This window comes from Daldinia childiae, assembly GCF_008694065.1.
Source record: "Daldinia childiae strain JS-1345 chromosome Unknown Scaffold18, whole genome shotgun sequence".
Classification (NCBI taxonomy): domain Eukaryota; kingdom Fungi; phylum Ascomycota; class Sordariomycetes; order Xylariales; family Hypoxylaceae; genus Daldinia; species Daldinia childiae.
Window position 1 is genome coordinate 113078 of NW_022984659.1, and position 18126 is coordinate 131203.

At 42.8% G+C, this 18126-nt stretch overlaps 3 protein-coding genes across 3 annotated transcripts; all 3 read left to right on the forward strand.

Moving 5' to 3' along the window:
- Positions 1–1285: 1285 nt before the first annotated feature.
- GL218_09310 (Serine palmitoyltransferase 2) lies at positions 1286–3286 on the forward strand (the record flags this gene model as incomplete). The annotated part of the gene is made up of 1 exon (XM_033586145.1): positions 1286–3286. The coding sequence occupies one exon, from the start codon at positions 1286–1288 to the stop codon at positions 3284–3286; it is 2001 nt and encodes a 666-aa protein (XP_033439750.1).
- A 2652-nt stretch (positions 3287–5938) lies between these two features.
- Positions 5939–7568, forward strand: GL218_09311 (Protein STE50; the record flags this gene model as incomplete). Its single annotated transcript, XM_033586146.1, has 3 exons — positions 5939–6215; positions 6299–6460; positions 6550–7568. 3 exons carry the CDS (start codon positions 5939–5941, stop codon positions 7566–7568), a joined length of 1458 nt encoding a protein of 485 aa, XP_033439749.1.
- Positions 7569–10455: 2887 nt separating this feature from the next.
- GL218_09312 (Transcription initiation factor TFIID subunit 14) lies at positions 10456–17522 on the forward strand (the record flags this gene model as incomplete). Its single annotated transcript, XM_033586147.1, has 8 exons — positions 10456–10548; positions 10621–10650; positions 10808–10842; positions 10923–11074; positions 11140–11609; positions 14419–15296; positions 15347–17097; positions 17146–17522. The coding sequence occupies 8 exons, from the start codon at positions 10456–10458 to the stop codon at positions 17520–17522; spliced, it is 3786 nt and encodes a 1261-aa protein (XP_033439748.1).
- Positions 17523–18126: the final 604 nt, after the last annotated feature.

An 18126-nucleotide genomic window follows, 5' to 3' on the forward strand; every position in this document is an offset into this window, starting at 1 on the left:
TTGTAACGTGCATTGTGGGGAACGGATCTGTCGGAAGGAAGGACAGAAAAAAAATTGGGAGCGTTAGGTACCGACTAATGTTAAATGGCTCGCGAGAAGGCGAGAATTGCCCGGTAAGTTAAAGGCGGGATGGCAAGACGTTTATTACGGAATTGCGGGAAGGACTTTCTGTCTGACAATCAGACCGTCAGACCGTCAGACCTGACTCTGACTAATACGATCCATAGTGCCTAAGTCTTGCTGTCTGCCTGTCAGCCCTGCCCCCGGGAGGCCTGTGGCGATCTTATACCATGGTAAAGTTTTTGTGAAACTCTTGCTCGTACGGTACCAAATGGATTTAGTGTATTAATCAACATAAAATGGGCCAATAACGGTATTAGCTACATATGTACGGTATTAGCTAACAGATTTACACTAATTTAGATCCACATTTTGAAACTGCCATCTAAATGTACATAGTTGCTCTTGCGCCTCCTAAATTTGATCTTCTTCCTCCTTGCCTTTTCACCTCGTGCACCTCTCTTCCTTGTCAACTTTTCAGAAAGGTGTTTTTGGTTGTTGAGGGTAGCTGTCGTCGCTGTCGAACCGAGGGAATATTTTCCCTCAATTACACTCCTTGATTTAACGATATCAGCCGTCGCCCAATTGAATTCCCCCTTTAATCGAGTTCTAATAGCTCTACGGTTTTTTAATCAATAGCTTTCAACTCGCTCGGCCGGCCTATCCGTAAAATCTTCAGACAGAAACAACAGCCACCCTTAGAAGGACCAGTTGCAAAGGACAGAAACTCAGGGAAAGGGCAAAGTGAGTTGATTTATTTTATATATATATATCCATTTGCGCATAATCATCAAGCACGGACAGGCATTGTCTTGTACAAACCCAATTCACCAAAGCTTTCCATTATCAACTCGTTCGCCACAATTATCACAATTGGCACAATTGGTGCATACCTTGCGTTTTGAATTGTTTATCGAATTATCGGTAGTCATGTCCTAGATTTTGCGGCTGTGTTATTGTTTCCTATCTTTCCGGTCAACTTCCGCCAAAGTCTGTTGGAAACGAATACCACGATCCATCCCCCTTTAAGAACCTTTGACTGTTACCGTATGGTTCTAACCCAACAACCCAATGACATTAACTTTCCGGTGGCACTTAACATATTTAACTAACAACTGTTTAGATTCCCAAATTGTAGACCTATACTCCGGGGCTCTTTTGCGTTATTTGTCCCTTCACAACCGCCCGATTATATATCCGTTACTATTTCCTACTACCTATAGAAATGCCACGACGTATCTCGATACCCTTTACTTCAAACAGTATGCCGCATACAGAGAAGGCTGGCGAGAGAAGACCCTCACAGTCCAGAGGGAATCGCCTTAGTCAACTCTTTTCCTCGTCCCCCAAGACCAGTCAACAGCCGTCTGCCCAGCAAGCCCTGATGGCCATGCAGAACGGCTCTAACCCTTCTATTACGGCTCCGGGTTTATCCCTGCCCAGCATTTCCCTTTCTACGGCTACTGCTGGCGAGCTTAATCAAGATGAGCCGCCGACTACCTTGTTCCAACCCCCTTCCTCTACCGAAATATCGCGCCAGAAACGTTTCGACGCTCAGTTTGGGCCATTGGTTGACCCGACTGACCGATACGTCAGCAAACATCACGGAGAACCTCTGGAAGCACCCATCATCGACGAGCCGCCATATTATTATGTCTTGACAACTTATATCAGCTATCTCCTTCTCCTCGCTCTTGGTCACATTAGGGACTTTTTTGGCAAGCGGTTCAGCAAGAAACAAACCTACAAGACTCTCCGCATAGCCAATGGCTATGCACCTTTGAATGACGATTTTGATAGCTTCTACACTAGACGGTTGAAGATGCGTATAGACGATTGCTTCGCAAGGACTATTACTGGCGTACCGGGTCGATATATTAATGTTCTGAACCGTGTCTCGGATGACTTCAATGAGACTTACAGGTACACCGGTGGTGCGACAGAGACTCTGAACATGAGCTCGTACAACTACCTTGGGTTTGCACAGTCTGAAGGTCCTTGCGCTAATGCTGTCGAGGAGTGTGTGAAGAGGTATGGTCTCAGCTTCTGCAGTCCTCGTGCTGATTCGGGTACTTCTGAACTTGTCTGTGAGGTTGAGAAGGAAATTGCGACATTTGTTGGCAAACCAGCTGCCATGGTTTTCTCTATGGGTTTCGTCACAAATGCCAGCTCTTTCCCAGCTCTTGTTTCTAAAGGTTGCCTGATCATCTCCGATGAGCTGAACCATGCCTCAATCCGACTCGGTGCTCGTCTTTCTGGTGCTGTCATTCGTTCTTTCAAGCACAATGATATGCTAGACCTTGAGAGGAAACTACGAGAAGCCATCGCCCAAGGTCAGCCTCGAACCCACCGTCCTTGGAAGAAGATTCTCGTTGCCGTTGAGGGACTTTACTCTATGGAAGGTACCATGTGCGATCTACCCGGTATTCTCAACCTTAAAGACATCTACAAGTTTGCTCTCTACGTCGACGAAGCCCACAGCATCGGAGCCCTTGGTCCCAAGGGACGTGGTGTCTGCGATTATTTTGGCATCGACCCAAGTAGAGTGGATATTCTGATGGGAACTCTGACAAAGTCTTTTGGTGCCAATGGAGGTTATGTAGCGGCCGAGAAGCACATTATTGAGAAGCTGAAGAGTTCTAACTCCGCTACCATGCTAGGAGAATCTCCTACTCCGGCTGTCCTGATGCAGATTTTGGCTTCGCTAAAGATCATTAGCGGTGAACTTGTTCCCGGCCAGGGCGAGGAACGCCTACAGCGTATCGCCTTCAACTCTCGGTATCTTCGTCTCGGTCTCAAGCGCCTAGGTCTTATCGTCTATGGTCACGATGATTCACCCATTATCCCTGTCACTTTATATAACCCTGCTAAGATCTCTGCCTTCAGCCATGAGATGCTTAAGCGTAGGATTTCGGTTGTCGTTGTTGGGTACCCTGCCACTCCACTGATCAGCTCTCGTGCGCGATTCTGTGTCTCGGCTGCACACAACAAGGACGATATGGACCGACTTTTGGCTGCTTGTGACGAGGTCGGAGATATCCTACAGCTCAAGTTTTCAACAGGAATTGCTGGAGGTCTCAAGTCTCTACCAGAAGACGTTGCCTCAGAGAATGAGAAGATACGGCATAATGCTAATGGACCTCAGGGCGTTATCGAGCCGCCTCGATGGTCCCTTGAGGAGATTATCGCCCATGGTTCGGAAGACGCTAAAGTGAGATTAAGATAGAATAATTAGGCATCCTGTATGTTACGAATGTGAATAACTTACATTAAGGAGTTTTGTCACGGTATGGGAACACGATATCTCGAACTAGGGCGCCTTGGAGTTAATAGACGGCCCCGGGCCGATAATTGGTTGTGGATTTGGAGGTTGGGCCCGCACTCGCTTTACAGATAAACCTTGGTTCACTTCACACCGGCTGGTATGTCAAAATGGCGAGCGAGGCGGAACAACTCCTTTTTGCCGCAGGCATCGGAAGACAAAGATACCCTGACGCTGTACTTATTGTATTGCCACCCTTGGTCGTCAGTTGACCTTAGGTCGACGATGGCTCTTAGCCTCGTCCCTTGTGGACTCAGGGCATTAATAGTATTCGATAGGAATACGAATTCATTCGTTACTATTTGCTTAATTATATGAATTATGACTTATGTGGTGAATGCTTATCACCCAGTGCTTAGTGTCTTTAACATTAGTTTATGTAGGTGTAAGGAATCTCTCGAGATATCATCGAGTGTATATCCCTATTAGGAAAGAGACTTGGTATAATGCTTAGCTAGGATTTTTGAATGTTTTGGGTAAAGTGTGAGTTGGAAATAGTGTCATGAAAGTGTAGGATATAAAAAAATGTATATATAATTAGCATCTTGAAGGAGTTGCTATTCCCTTAGATTTGGGCTGATTCTATAAGTTGAAAATCCAGATATGCCTACGTTATTGAGAAATATCTTAAAGCGGTAATATGATGGATTCCCCGCGCCATCATTTAAAGACTAGCACTAATGAAGCAGTCAGTTTCTTGTTGAGTATGGGTAAGTATGGGTAAGGTGTTGCGGCTGACAGCAAAGGGCTTGCATTGGATCAGCATGTCTAAATTCAACTTCCTCTTCACCAAAGTACCTAAATTCCTAAATTATTAAAAAAGTTTTTCCAACATAAGCAACTATTCTTAAAAAAATATGAACAATAGGTCAGCCGAGTTAAGGATGAAATTTATTGATGTCATATGGATAGTCATAACTACATAAGAAGTGCCGAGATCCGTAGATTAGAGTAGATCAGAGTAGACCGGAAGATTCTTGTATGTACATAGGCGATATGAGCATTTAAACATGGTATAACATGGTATAACCTAGAAGATTAAAGATGATAGATCATGAAAGGTTGCGTGCCGCCGACTCGGTTGAAGCGAATGTAACTCTAGGCTTATGTACTTGGACGTTGCGATACCCAATGATTTGCGATGAAATCTAACCGTCGTCGTTAATATTTTGGTCCAAAAGCTATCGTAGCTTAAGCTTGTTAAGCGGATATTTCCGCAAAATCAGCATTTTGTACATAGAGACAAGGATGTTCTTTTTGTTTTCTTTTGCTGATTTGATAGTTCGCTTTTTAGTACGAAATCAAGAGAAATAATCAAGAAAAATTAAAATTTAATATTAATATAACTGTATCCATGCGTTTATAATTTATTATGAAGTATTTTATAGTTAAAGTATTTTATAACTAAAAGATATTTCTATATGTGTGTACATCTATACTCTATTACTCCATACATGTAGGTACCTTAGGTAGTGTAGACGCCAACGATATAGGTACTTGAGTACACAGACCTATACTTAGTACAATTGTCTCGAATTGGTGGTTGAGAAAAAAAAGGGGACCCATCTAACCTGCGGAGACTAGCAGAAAACGGGTTAAAAGGTGCAGATAGGTGGACTGTGGAATGCTTAGAGGAGGACAGGGTAAGAGCGAAAAGGGCGCCAAGCAGCGGCTATAAGTACCCAACTAAGCCTGCTCAGGTACACCATCCGACTATTAGAAATACCGGGCACTTTATGTACAGTGACCATAGGGGCTGTGTACCCCCTTTATTTATGCGGTGCATCTTTTGAGCGGTACGGCAGCACAGGTACATTCATCATGTACTACAGTACTAAATTGGGTACATTATGTACTTCCATAGTGTACATAGGTACATGTAATGCATGTAGGTGAATACATACCTAATGTACACACTACACAGGGCACAGGGAAGGAGGGACGGGGATGGAGGGACTACCAGGAACAAGAACTTAAGGAATTGCGAGCGGGACTAAGGCAAAGCGCTGGGCTTTTTACAACCTCGAATCAATTCGCTATTAGCAAACTCCAAAGTCTCCAAGTCCGCATTGCAAATAACCGCAACTCGCAACTCGCAGCTCGCAACCCGTAAACTCCAATCTCTCTCCTCTCCGACTTATCCTCCAAAATCAACACTGTCTCCGACTTATACAGTAGCACTGCAAGGGTTTTCCGTCCGTAGTAAACAATTCCCCCCCATACCTCCTGTTTCCGACAGCTGTTTCGACACATCGTTGTATTGTATTAAGGTGGACTCTTCCCGGGGTGCTACTAGGAACAAAGTCTTTGGTAGTTCCTTGTCGATTAGGCGCGCGGGTTTATAATTCTCGTCTTTGAACCCTTTTAGACCCTGTTCGACAGAGAAAGAGAGTGGAAAAGAAAAGGAGGGAGGGGCCTGGGAGTTACAAGAAAGAAGCAAAGAGAGTTTTTGAAACGTGGAAACGTGGGATACGATTATAACCTAAATAACGCCACAGTCTCAAATTGATTCTTGCTATTTTGCCTTGCTTTGCTTTGCTTTAGCAAGCGCCGACGATGAACTTCGACTCGGGCACCGCCTATGCGGAATCCGACGCCGACGATGAGTACGAGAGGAGCGTCCATACTAGTTCACCCGTCCTCGCCACCGATTCTGAGATCTCCCCGACCGACTCCGATGGTCGATCCTCTACCGAACACACGCCTACTACCTATGGACAACCCAGTAGTGCCGACAGGTTGCCCGAAACCATAATATCCGAATGGGACGCAGACGAGTGTGCCGATTTCATTGCTAGTATAGGATTACAGCAATATTCAGATCGATTTCTTGGTATGTCTTCCCGCTTCGCTTACCGTCAAGAAACGTTGTTACAGCCCTCTTTGTCAAATTCGCTGTTCTAACATCAAGTCTAGAAAATGAGATTGTGGGCGAGGCCTTGGTGGCGCTGCTACACGATGACCTCAAAGCTATGGGAGTGGCTAGTGTTGGCCACCGCTTAACAATACTTAAGAGCGTATACGATGTAAAAAAGGCACAGGATGTTCCTATAGAGAGCGACCATTATGTACCACTCTGTACGTTGCATTCCTCTTGGTCCCCGTCCTCCCTGCGCACTTTGCGTATTTCATATTGCCGTTAATTAACCTACTAACCTCGCATATAGCTGCCGATGCCGAAGCCCAATACGCCACCGCAACCCTTAAAGACATCAAAAACCTAGTCGAGCAGCTACGACTTCGAGATGAAAGGATGAGCTTCTTGGAGCAGGACTTGCGACGGATGACCGAGGACTTTAGACGGCTACGCGAAGATATGCTGCCAGCCTTGCGCCTTGCTAAAGACGCGCAGCAGCCTCTACCACACGTATCAAACAACCAAGGGGGCTACGGCTACGAGGCTTCTACGGTTTCCCCTCCCGCTCCCACCTCTGCGTCGAATCAATCGACCAGTGGCATTAAACGTCAATATTCTACTAAGAAGATTGTTCTTGGTACGAATCCCAAGAGCATATCCCCTACTCACTTACAGACCACTCACGAGCGGCCCTCTGTAGAACAAACTCTAGACCCTGCGGGTGCTGCCGAGAGGGCCGTTATGTCATCATCACTTCTGACTGCGATGAATGGTTCCGGCCAGGCTACGTCGCCCGGGTATTCTCCGAATATACCCTCGCCCACCTCACCTCCAAATCTAGGCAGCGCCACCCTCGGTTCCCGGTCATACCGCTCTGACGACCGGCAAACGCCATCTAACCGTACCACTTTCTCGGAAAGTGAATACGGCCATAATTCCAAGCAGCCCATCGCGCCGCGGCGAGGGCAGACACCAGTACCCGAGACTCCAGGCTCGAATTCTTCAGTGGAGATCTTTAAGTCGTTTAGGGTCAGTATGGACGACCCTTGCTATAAGGTCCTCCCAGCTGCTTTAAAGAAATATCAGATCAACGCGCCATGGGACCAATACGCGCTGTATATTGTGTATGGTGACCAAGAACGTTGCCTGGGTCTGCACGAGAAGCCATTGATCCTTTTTAAGCAATTGGACAAGGAAGGGAAGAAACCCATGTTCATGTTACGGAAAACCAATACTGCACAAGCGGACGCCGAAACACCTGGGAGCGCTGGTCTGAATACGGGGGACTTGACAGGAGTTCAATATAATCCTCCTGGTGGGATCATATGATTCCAAGACAAGTTAACGGGGCAATGCGTCCCTAATATATGAAAGCCATAATTCAAAAACTGTTACAAGTAGCAAAAAATGGATGGGGTCATGTACGGATATTTACTCTGGCACAAGCGCGCATTGCTATTCCTCTATTGCTACGAAGCGGGTGTTTATCGAGTCTGTTTCGACGCCGCACGCGAGCCAGGCTCATTCTCTCAAGGAAACACTGGGCACTTAGAGCTGGACACGAAGCAGGGGCTTCTGATTCGCTATTGGTGGTGTCTACCTACCTACCTTAGCTAGCGCAGTGGATATTGGGACTGTCAATTATCATGACGAGAGACTTTCTAATAGCTCTATTCTAAGCATGTTACTACTACAAAGTTTTAGTACGTGCGTGTGCTTGGTCTTCTGTGAAGCTTTGCTGTGTGTATATTATAGTGACTCGCCGGAGGTTGTGAATGATGCTTGGGTATTGATGGATGAGATGAGGATTTATTACCTACCTGTGTAGCTTCTCTATCCAATTTCTAAAGTGTTAAATTCTACTAACTTAGATACTATAGAAATAATAACGTAATCTATAAGTCAGAGGCCCATACAAATTAAAGGCTTAAAAATATTTAAACTATTATTTTTTAATTTTAATAATTAATTATTTAATTAATTTATAATATTTTAACTATTTAAAAAAACTAAGATAAACCTAGTTTTTGGCGTTATAAAATGTAATAAAAATCTTAATATAAAACGCGTTATATGTATTTATAATATTTTATATAAAACGTTATACGATAAGATATATAACTGTTAATAATGCGTAAATATAATAGAACCATAATAAAAATTAATTTAATATAAAAAAGATATTATTATTTAATATATTTTTAAGTTAAATGTTTAAACTTTTTTTTTTAAGTTTTTTTACGTTAAAAAAATAGTTAATATATTATTGTAAAAACGTAATAAAAAATCTATTGGAAAAAATTGGACTATAAATTTTATATATTAGTAATTTAAGTTTAAAATATATTTAAATTATTAAATTAATTATTAAAAAGTTTTTTGTAAAAATTTTAACGTTTATTACATATGGTATAAATTAATTATTAATATAATAAAAAAAGAGGGTATTTTATTTAAAAATATATATAATTTTAATAAAATTAGGTTTATAATAGATATAATTATTATAAAAATAGTTATTATAAATTTAAATTAATATTAAAAATTTTATTAGGTTATATTTGGGAATAAAAAATAGTTTATAATTATTTAATCGATTAATTTATAAAATTAAATTATACCGTTTTTTATTATTATAATAGGTAAAATATATTTTGTTTTATAATATTATAATAGCGGATTTTTATTTGATTAAATTATTAAATTATTTAAAAATGGTTAGATTATAAATAAAATTAACTTAAAATAATTGGCGTATTTTAATAAATATATAAAAAAACGTATAAAAAACGTTAAATGCCTTTTAATATTAAATAGTTATAAAAATTATATATTAATAAAATTTTATAAATATTATTATAATAATAATATTATATCTTTTTATATATTTACCTATTTATTTTATAAGTTTTAACTTTTAAATATAAACGTTTTTTTAATTTTAAAATATATATATAAAATAATTATTAAAAATCTAATATAATAAGGTTTAATTTATATTAAAAAAGAAAATTTTTTCCTAATTTTTCGGTAAGTTTACGATATTGCTTTTATTAAAAAAAATATATAAACTAATTTTAAAACTATTAAGTTAATTTTTTTAAACTTTAATTAAGTTATTTTATAGTTTAATATTGTTAAAATTACGCGTTTTTTTATCTTAAATCTTAAGTTATTTAACTTATTTTAAATATTTAAAATATTAAAAAATATTAACGAAATTATATTATAGTTTATTTTTATATATAATAAAATTTTTACTTATTAATTTAATTTATTAATTAAAATTTTAAAAATTATTAATAAATTAAGTAAAATTATGTATAAATTATTATATAAAATAGTTATATTAAAAAAAAAGGTTTTAAATTTTTAAAAAATAAATTACGTATTTTTTAAATGTTAATAAATAAAAAATAAATAATTATAAAAAGAAAAATCTTTTATTTAAAAAAAAAAAAACACGTTATTAATTTAAAAAAATAATATTAACGTTAAAAATAATATTATAATTATTAAAAGTAATTTTATAAAAAGGTAATAATAAAGTTAATAATATTATAATATTTATAATAATATAAGTTATAACGCGTAAATTTATTAAGTTAAATTAGAAATCTTTAATTATAAAAATTAAATTAATTTTTAATTAATTTTAAACGTTATTATTATATAATAAATGATTTAATTAAATAAGTATAAAATTGTAAGTTTTTAACTTATATAAGCTTTTAACTTGTGAATCACGTTAATTATAAAATGAAATAAAGTTAGATATTTATATATCTATGAAATGTATTAGCATCTAGGCTCTATCCTCGGTTTTAAGGGGTTTAAAAGGATTTGTATAGACTTAGAAATACATGTTTCTTTTAACTTAAGGTTGCACACCTAAACCGAGGCAAGCACAACTATTGGTATCAACTTCACTGCATGCAATACGTACATCAATGGTTTTATTCACAGGTACACAGGTACTTAAGTGGTAGCTTTTGCACGAATAGGTGCTTCATTATGTAGGTACCTAGGTAGCAAGTGGTAAGTGCATTTATACCTAAGTACATAAAAGCCCCATAATTTGTTCATGTCTCCCTTATCTTAGGTAATTCAAACCTTTTCCAGTCCGTGCACAAATATATCGGAACAATAATTACTCCGACGCCACATCAATAGTCAACACCGCCACAATCTTCTTCCAAAACTAGCCCAATACCTAATGGCGCGTAAAGGCTGTAAAAACAAGCGCGCTAACGCACGTGCCATCAGAAAGGCCAAGAAAAAGAAGGCTACAACTATTGTTCTGGTGCAGGTACGCGATTTCTACTCCACCATCATCATTTGAATTCATTTGTAGTCCAAAACTCACCCCACGATCGCTTAGTATTCCAAGTCTTGCAAGATGCACGTCGAGGTATGTTTCTTTTGAGCTTTAATATTTGTTCTTTTTATGGTCAAGGATCATGGTTCTTTTGGGGGACATTTTCCTGGCTTTTTTTAGGATACGATAGGATACCATACGCGTTTCCTAAAGAAGTGAAGCATGTACTAACGCGCTGACGAACCTATAGCGATCAATCAAGCTCGTTACCGAGCAGCACAACATGTAAGTTACTCCATGGCTAATGCGCCCCAGTTAGAAGCTTCTCTTGTATCTATAGCTACTAACGCGCTATGCGCATCTAGTCCGAAGCCCTCGCCTATGCCCGAGTTTCCCATGAAGGAATGGAGCGTCAAGGTCTACGTCCTCGACCAGGCTGGTAACGAGCATCCTGCCAGTTGCTTCACCAAGGTTACTTACAACCTTCACCCCTCCTTCGAGGACAAGACTCATCAGAGTAAGCGACTCCGAACCCCGCGCGCGTGTATCAGCCTCGAGGTTTCAAGACTGACCGGACGATAGCCTTCACTGATCCTCCCTTCACCTGCAAGAACGAAGGATGGGGCGAATTCGAGATGTCGATTGATCTCTTCACCACCGAGAAGGGCGGCAAGACTACCGTCTACCACGACTTGAACTTCCAGTCCCCGAAGTACGAAGTCATCCAGACGGTCACTTTCAAGAACCCCTCTCAGGCGCTGCTCTCGGTCCTCCGCGAGACCGGTCCCATCCCCAACGAGGACGACTCGAAGGCCGCGACCAAGGCTCGCAAGGCGAACGACTTCAAGAAGAAGAAAGCAGCCTATGACTACGAGAAGATGGCCGATGGTCTCGGTAAGCTCAACGAGGATGACCTCCTTCACGTCATTCAGTTGATCCATGACCACAAGAGCGACGAGACGTACACCAAGAACGACATGGAGGCTGGCGAATTCACCGTGGACCTGTACACTTTGCCCGATCACCTCTCCAAGATGATCTGGGATTTCATGGTAGGCACCTATGGGCACACTATATCGGAACGAAACATACACAGATTGCTAACTTAAAACAGGTTGACATTAAGATTGTCTAAAGATTTCGTCGCAAGTTCTTCTCGGGTTGTACCCCGTCTGGTTTGGAATGGTTTATTGGTCTTACGCCGTCATCTTCTACTGGACTCTCGTGTTTATCTTGTTCGTCATCTTCACATGAACACTGGGTTGCATTTGCATTGGCATTGGCGTTACGAGTTAGGTATGGCACCTTATTAGGTTGCCCAAGTGAATAGTGGCATTGGTTGGCAGGTGGCAATGGTTGACCTTGGCGTATGGTTGCGTTTCAACGCTTCATCCATCGCGGTAGATACCCTGCAATTAAATAGTCTCCCGATAATTCAAAAGGGTTATTTTTAAAGATTTTACGCCTTTACGCCTTTACGCCCTTACGCCCTTACGCCCGCGGTACACATATTTGTATAGTACTATTCGCGCTTACGGAATACCGATGTGAATATGTATTGATGTGCCTTGATATACTCCATCCGCAACGTGGGTAAGTTACATGGGTAAAACTACGTAACATACAGATATGTACATAATGTAGATGCGATTCCGATTCGAATTTGAATCGCTGTTTGCGACTCCACCGCATATCTATCTATATATGTATCTAGGTAGGTATGTATAAGATGCCAGTGCCTCGAAGGACATGTGATTGTGTAGCTTGTAGTTTTAATACCGTATTTGGCTATTAAGGTCGGAGAGAGACCGATTGGCTAGATGATCAAGACAAATTATTAGATATGGAAATATGTACTTAAGGTATACCTAGATTGCGGCGTTGGGAGCGTCGTAGGCTTTTAAGGGCTGTCGAGCTGAGAATGACATCACAGACATCATAAAATTTGAGGCTGAGCGATCACCCGCTACGGATACTTCTTGTTTAGTGGGGCTTTGCGGAGAAGACCTAGAGTGGTTTAATGTCCTTTGGGGGCCTCATTTTCCAAGGTGAACTAGGGAAGGAAACTAAGGTGAAGGATTCCTGGAATTGGGTCATGCTGTATGGTAACGTGACCGAATGAATCTGCTTCAACCCAGCCACACTCCGAAATTCTATTGGACAGAAAATGGTTGCCGCTTTCAGTGACAATTGCATGAGGTTAGAGTAGGTACTCTATGTACATAGGTGTGTATACATACATGTATATATGTAGGGCCGGTTACTTGATAGGCGGGTACATACATGTTAGAGGTAGGCTTTACTATTAGTACTTCTTCACCGACTTATTGGTATATACATATTCAAGTATCTTAAATACTATGGTAATGTCCACGTCTGCATTGCTTAATGGTCGTACAGGTATTACACAAGGCCTCACCTGCCTAAATAGCACTACGTAATGAAGGCCTTTAGGTACATTATTAGTATGAACTCTAGAGATGCACATACATGGGTAACTGCATTCTTAAGCAGGATATACATATTTTAGTGTAGGTACATGTCTGGGGACACCGATCTCCTTCCTCTTGGCTTTCCCTGCCGACTTACCATTGACCAGGGGGGAGCGTAGTGTGGCTTCCTTTGGCACATAGCCTAGCGTATTGATATATCGTAATCGGTGAAATTATATGGAAAGAGAGATGCGAAAAGAGAGAAACAGCATGAGAGAGGGAAAAAAAAAAGAAGGAAATAAGGAAAGTTATCCTGTGCATATCCCCAATCCTCTCAATTTCTCCATCACATCATACATACAAATCCTACGTTATCCCACCCTAATTCTACATTTTCTATCTATTCATTGGCAAACGTGCAATCCCGGACTCCGGTTACTTATCAACCGCTCCAATCGTAGAGCCAATAATACCCTTACAATCGCTAATTCCATTGTTCTCTTCCCCGATTACAAACTAAAATAGGCCACCCACAGCTGCGGCTTATCAACGTCAAGTCCGAGATAGACGGAGACCTAGAACCAGACGAGACGGAAGATTGAATCAAGCCTCAAGCCTCAATCTGAAATTGACTTTGCCTATCTTATATCTTTCCCATATTTGTGGTCCCTGTCTCCGCCCGTCTCCCCTGTTGCTTGTACCTTAAGACAGCTTAGACTACCGATTCTAACCCTACTATCAACCCTTCTACGACCTAACCGGCGATAATTTCCAAGAAGCTATCACCTACCTAAAGCATTACCTCATATTGTGTCTATACATACTTGAGCTATCTGCTCTATGTACGTAAGACCTTGTACATACTGTATGCTAATTCATTTGCATACTGTACAATCCTCCCCCATCCTAGCTGTCTCGGTTTCCCAACCCCGCAAGTCCGAGGTAAACCAATTTCACTTGTCTACCGATCTATTCAAAGTAGGGATCCAAATTATTATAGACTCTTCCAATTGTCAGACTGGATTTGTCCCACTCAGTCGGAGCGCTTATTGAATTTGCGCGCCCTTGTTTATTTATATAAGACCTAGAAATCCCGTCGTAAGCCGAACAGTAGTCGGCGCGCGCCGGGTCTTTTCTACGTCGTGTTTGATGCGTGAGCGGGAAATCAGGGCTCAAGTTGGCGCTGGAGCTGGAACTGGAACTGGAGCCGAAGCCGAAACCGAAACAGACCAGATCGATAACACCACCACTGGATCAGACCATGTCTCAATATGAGAATGCCGCCGTACCCGCTGCCAACATGTCATCTGCTATTCAACAATCACGCCAATCTCTCCCCGCAAACACGGCGCATTCTCACCCGCACCCGCACGCGCAACCCCAGTCCCAGTCCCAGTCCCAGCCTCAGCCGCAGTCTCAAACTCCCCAGCACAAACGCGTATACCAAGCGTGTATCCCTTGTCGGAGGAGAAAGGTGAGATGTGATTTGGGCAGCGTAGACGACCCCCACGACCCCCCGTGCGTCCGTTGCCGCCGTGAGAGCAAAGAATGTTTCTTCAGCGCTACGCGACGTAAGCGTAAGAACGAGGACGATATCGACGAACCAGAAGACGATTATATCGTTCGTAACGCTCGAAAGCGAGCCCATGCTGAAGACACGCCTCCGTTCGTCGATAAGAAATCCTATAGTAGCGTACCGTTGACTCCCGGTGGTTCGACCGGCCGAACACAACCATTAAAGCGACCCAGTGCAGACCGTGAAGATGGGGGGAAGAATGATAGAGGAGGAAGCTATACGGACATCGGTGAAGATTCAAATGCTCAGTTAGAAAATCTCGAAGCCCAGAGTGTCATGAGAAAGGAAGTCTACGGGCCTCATGATGCCCTCGACCTGCTGTATAAGGCTGCTACCGACAGGTCCGTCTTTATACCACCTTCGTCTAGCATGCTCCCAAACGAGCGAATCGCTGATTATGCCACAAGCCCGCACGATCTAAACAGGCGTCACGAAAGCATTGCCTCCGTCGTCCAGCCCTCGCCCGTATCTGTTCCTGGCCGTAAAACGCCGCGAGACCACAGTTCTGGTTATAATGGTCGCCCGACTGGTCGCGCAACGTCGAAATCCGCAGACCTCATAGATCCACTCTTACAGTCATCGACTAAGAATGATGAAGCAGCTGATATGGAACGTCGGTTAAATGTTGAAAATGAAGCCGGATATCAAGAAGCCCTTGAAGCTTGGTCGAGGTTTAGATTTGTTAGAGCTGGATGGTTCACGAAAGAGGAGGCCATAAAGTATATTGTATAGTAAGTCAACAATGGCGGCTGTTTTCGTACCTTACTAACTTATTGTTAAGTTATTATGAGTACTTATCTCCCATGACGCCTATCTCGCCACCAACCTTCCGAAGTCCGGCTTCTCATATCACCTTACTGACCGAAGAACCTATACTCACCGTCACGCTACTGACGATCGCATCGAGATACTACCGTATTCGCTCCACGGGTGGACATTGTAGATCGCACGCAATTCATGAGGAGCTATGGAGATATCTTCGAAGAATGATTGAAAGGTGTCTTTGGGGACAAGAAGCTTTTGGCGGTGGCTTCTGCGGGTCCGGTGCTGATGAGTCCCAGACCTCTAGCACCGCGCCGTGGCGAGGTTTGAGGAAAGGTAGTCTCCGTACATTAGGGACAATCGAGTCGTTAATGATATTGACTGAGTGGCATCCGCGCGCGCTTCACTTCCCTCCAGACGAGGCAATTGACGAGTTGATGCTTCCCTTTCGCGGCGGACCCCAGCTCGATGATGACGAAGGGGATCAACGTCCTGGCGGTAACGTCGGAGGTCGTAGAATTGAAAGCTGGCTTGAGCCTGCGTGGAGGAGCGACCGCATGTGTTGGATGCTACTCAGCAATGCTTTAGGACTCGCCTATGAATTAGGGGTGTTCGATGATATCGATGAGCTACTTGAGACCAATGCCATCACGCGACCCGAGTACGAGGATGAAGCGTATCGTCTCCGCGCGACGCGGATCAAGCGGTTGTTACTAGTCTACTTGACGCAGCTAGCTGGCCGCCTCGGCTGGACGAACATGGTTCCTGACAGCATCCGAAAAACTGATCCTGCCCTGTCCGGAAGACGTCTGATATCAAACGAGGGAAACACGCCGGGGACAAATCAATCAGTTATATCTAATAGCTTTAGTTATGTGCCCAACGTCGAACTGGATGACCAGATTATACACTGCTGGGTTGGCGTGAGCGATGCCATGCAACTGGGCAACGAAAGGCTATTTCGATCACGAAAACACACTACGGAGATCATACAGAGTGGAAATTACACAAAAGCGCTCAAGGAATTCCAGCCGATCCTTAGGAATTGGTGGAGAGAGTTTCAGCGCTTCGACATGCCTGAGAATATCCGGCACATACTGACAATTGAATACGAATATGTACGGATATATGTCAACTCCTTGGCCTTGCAAGCAGTTGTTGAACGTTGTACAACCAATGCTGGAGTATCTAGCAACACTGTGCATGGGAACAATGCCGCCGCAGGGAATCCACAGCTGTCACCCCAAACGCAAAACTATCTGGGTAACCTCCCTCTTGGTCACCTGGGTGGCTTCGGTCACGAAGATCAAGAATACGTCAAGGAAGTAGTGGACGGGTGCAGAAATCTTTTACGGACTGTGGTCGAAGGTTTGTTGAAAGAAGGTTACCTTAAGCACGCCCCTGTGAGAACTTACTTCCGCATCATCAGCGGAGCTATGTTCTTGCTCAAGACCTTCGCCCTAGGTGCTCCTAAGTCTGATGTGGAAGTGAGCATTAGTCTCTTAGATCGTACGGTTGATGCATTACGAAACTGTGTCGTCGATGATATTCATCTAGGCACTAGGTTCGGTGATCTTCTCGAGTCTCTAACAACACGACTCCGAGACCGCTTCAAGTACGCACCGGCGACAGGTTCTGGCGAAGGCAAGAGCCCTCGTCAAAATGGCGAGGTGAGCAGAGCCATAGCTACGAACGGAAATTTGCAGGCTAATGGCATCGAGAATGGGTACATGAACCACACTAAATACAGAGAGGGGCTCAATGTTCCTGGTAAGTTTATTATATATAAACAATATTGCTGTAGACCCTGGGGGACAGGACTAACCAATATCGTAGAACGATCATCTACCCCTTCAGGCAACGTGTCAGCCACGCCTTTCGATTTGACCACCGGCAACTTTCCCTACCCAGCCGGGTCAGCCTCCGTGTTTGGACCTACCACGCCAGCACATAGCGGTAATGCTCTAGAACAGTCTAACATGGGCGATAACATCTTTGAACCAGGTACCGACTGGGCCGCTGACGACCAAATGTGGTACCTCCCGCCAGGTCCAGGCCTATTCCAGAACATGGGAGAGAATACCAACGTGACAATGACAGATCAGGGAGTTAACGTAGGAGGTGTCGATTTACTTGAGTTTATGGCTATGGATCCACCTTCATTCAATGGCCCTATGGATGGTCAAGGATACTAAATGTATCCTGTCTAGCTGGATGACGTTGGTCACCATTTGTTCAAGACGAAAGATAGGTGGCAATTCGCCCTCCTTAACAACGCCACAGCTGAAGATGATACGCGACGCGACATATGTTTAAAAGGTCTTACGACTCGGATAATATTTCTATCTCGTCTATTCTGTTCGTATCTCCTGGATGGAGGCTGTATGCCTCCCCAGACATGAGGTGAGGCTTACATGTACTCGAACATGGGTTTCAGTCTCGCGACACTCCGTTTTTCTTATTTGTTATTCGTCCTGAAAGGTACGTGGCAAGAGCTACGATGGACTAAAAGCGGAAGCAAAGATACCCTCGGAGGCTTGGGCTGTATTCGATTTCACATACGACCTTGCTCTCAGATTGCTTTTTCCCTGTCTTTCTTAGAGCGCTTCCTTTTACTATGAAATGTGCGGAGGAGTTGAAATATATGTTTGTTCAATCGCAGTTGCTTTACGGGAAATATCCATGGGATTTAAAGGGGCATTGCGGATGGACAAAAGCTGCTGGGCCGAGAGCCTCGCGGCTTATACCTGGCGTGATTTAACGAATCATGAGAAGACATTTCTGCGAGAAGTCGGACTG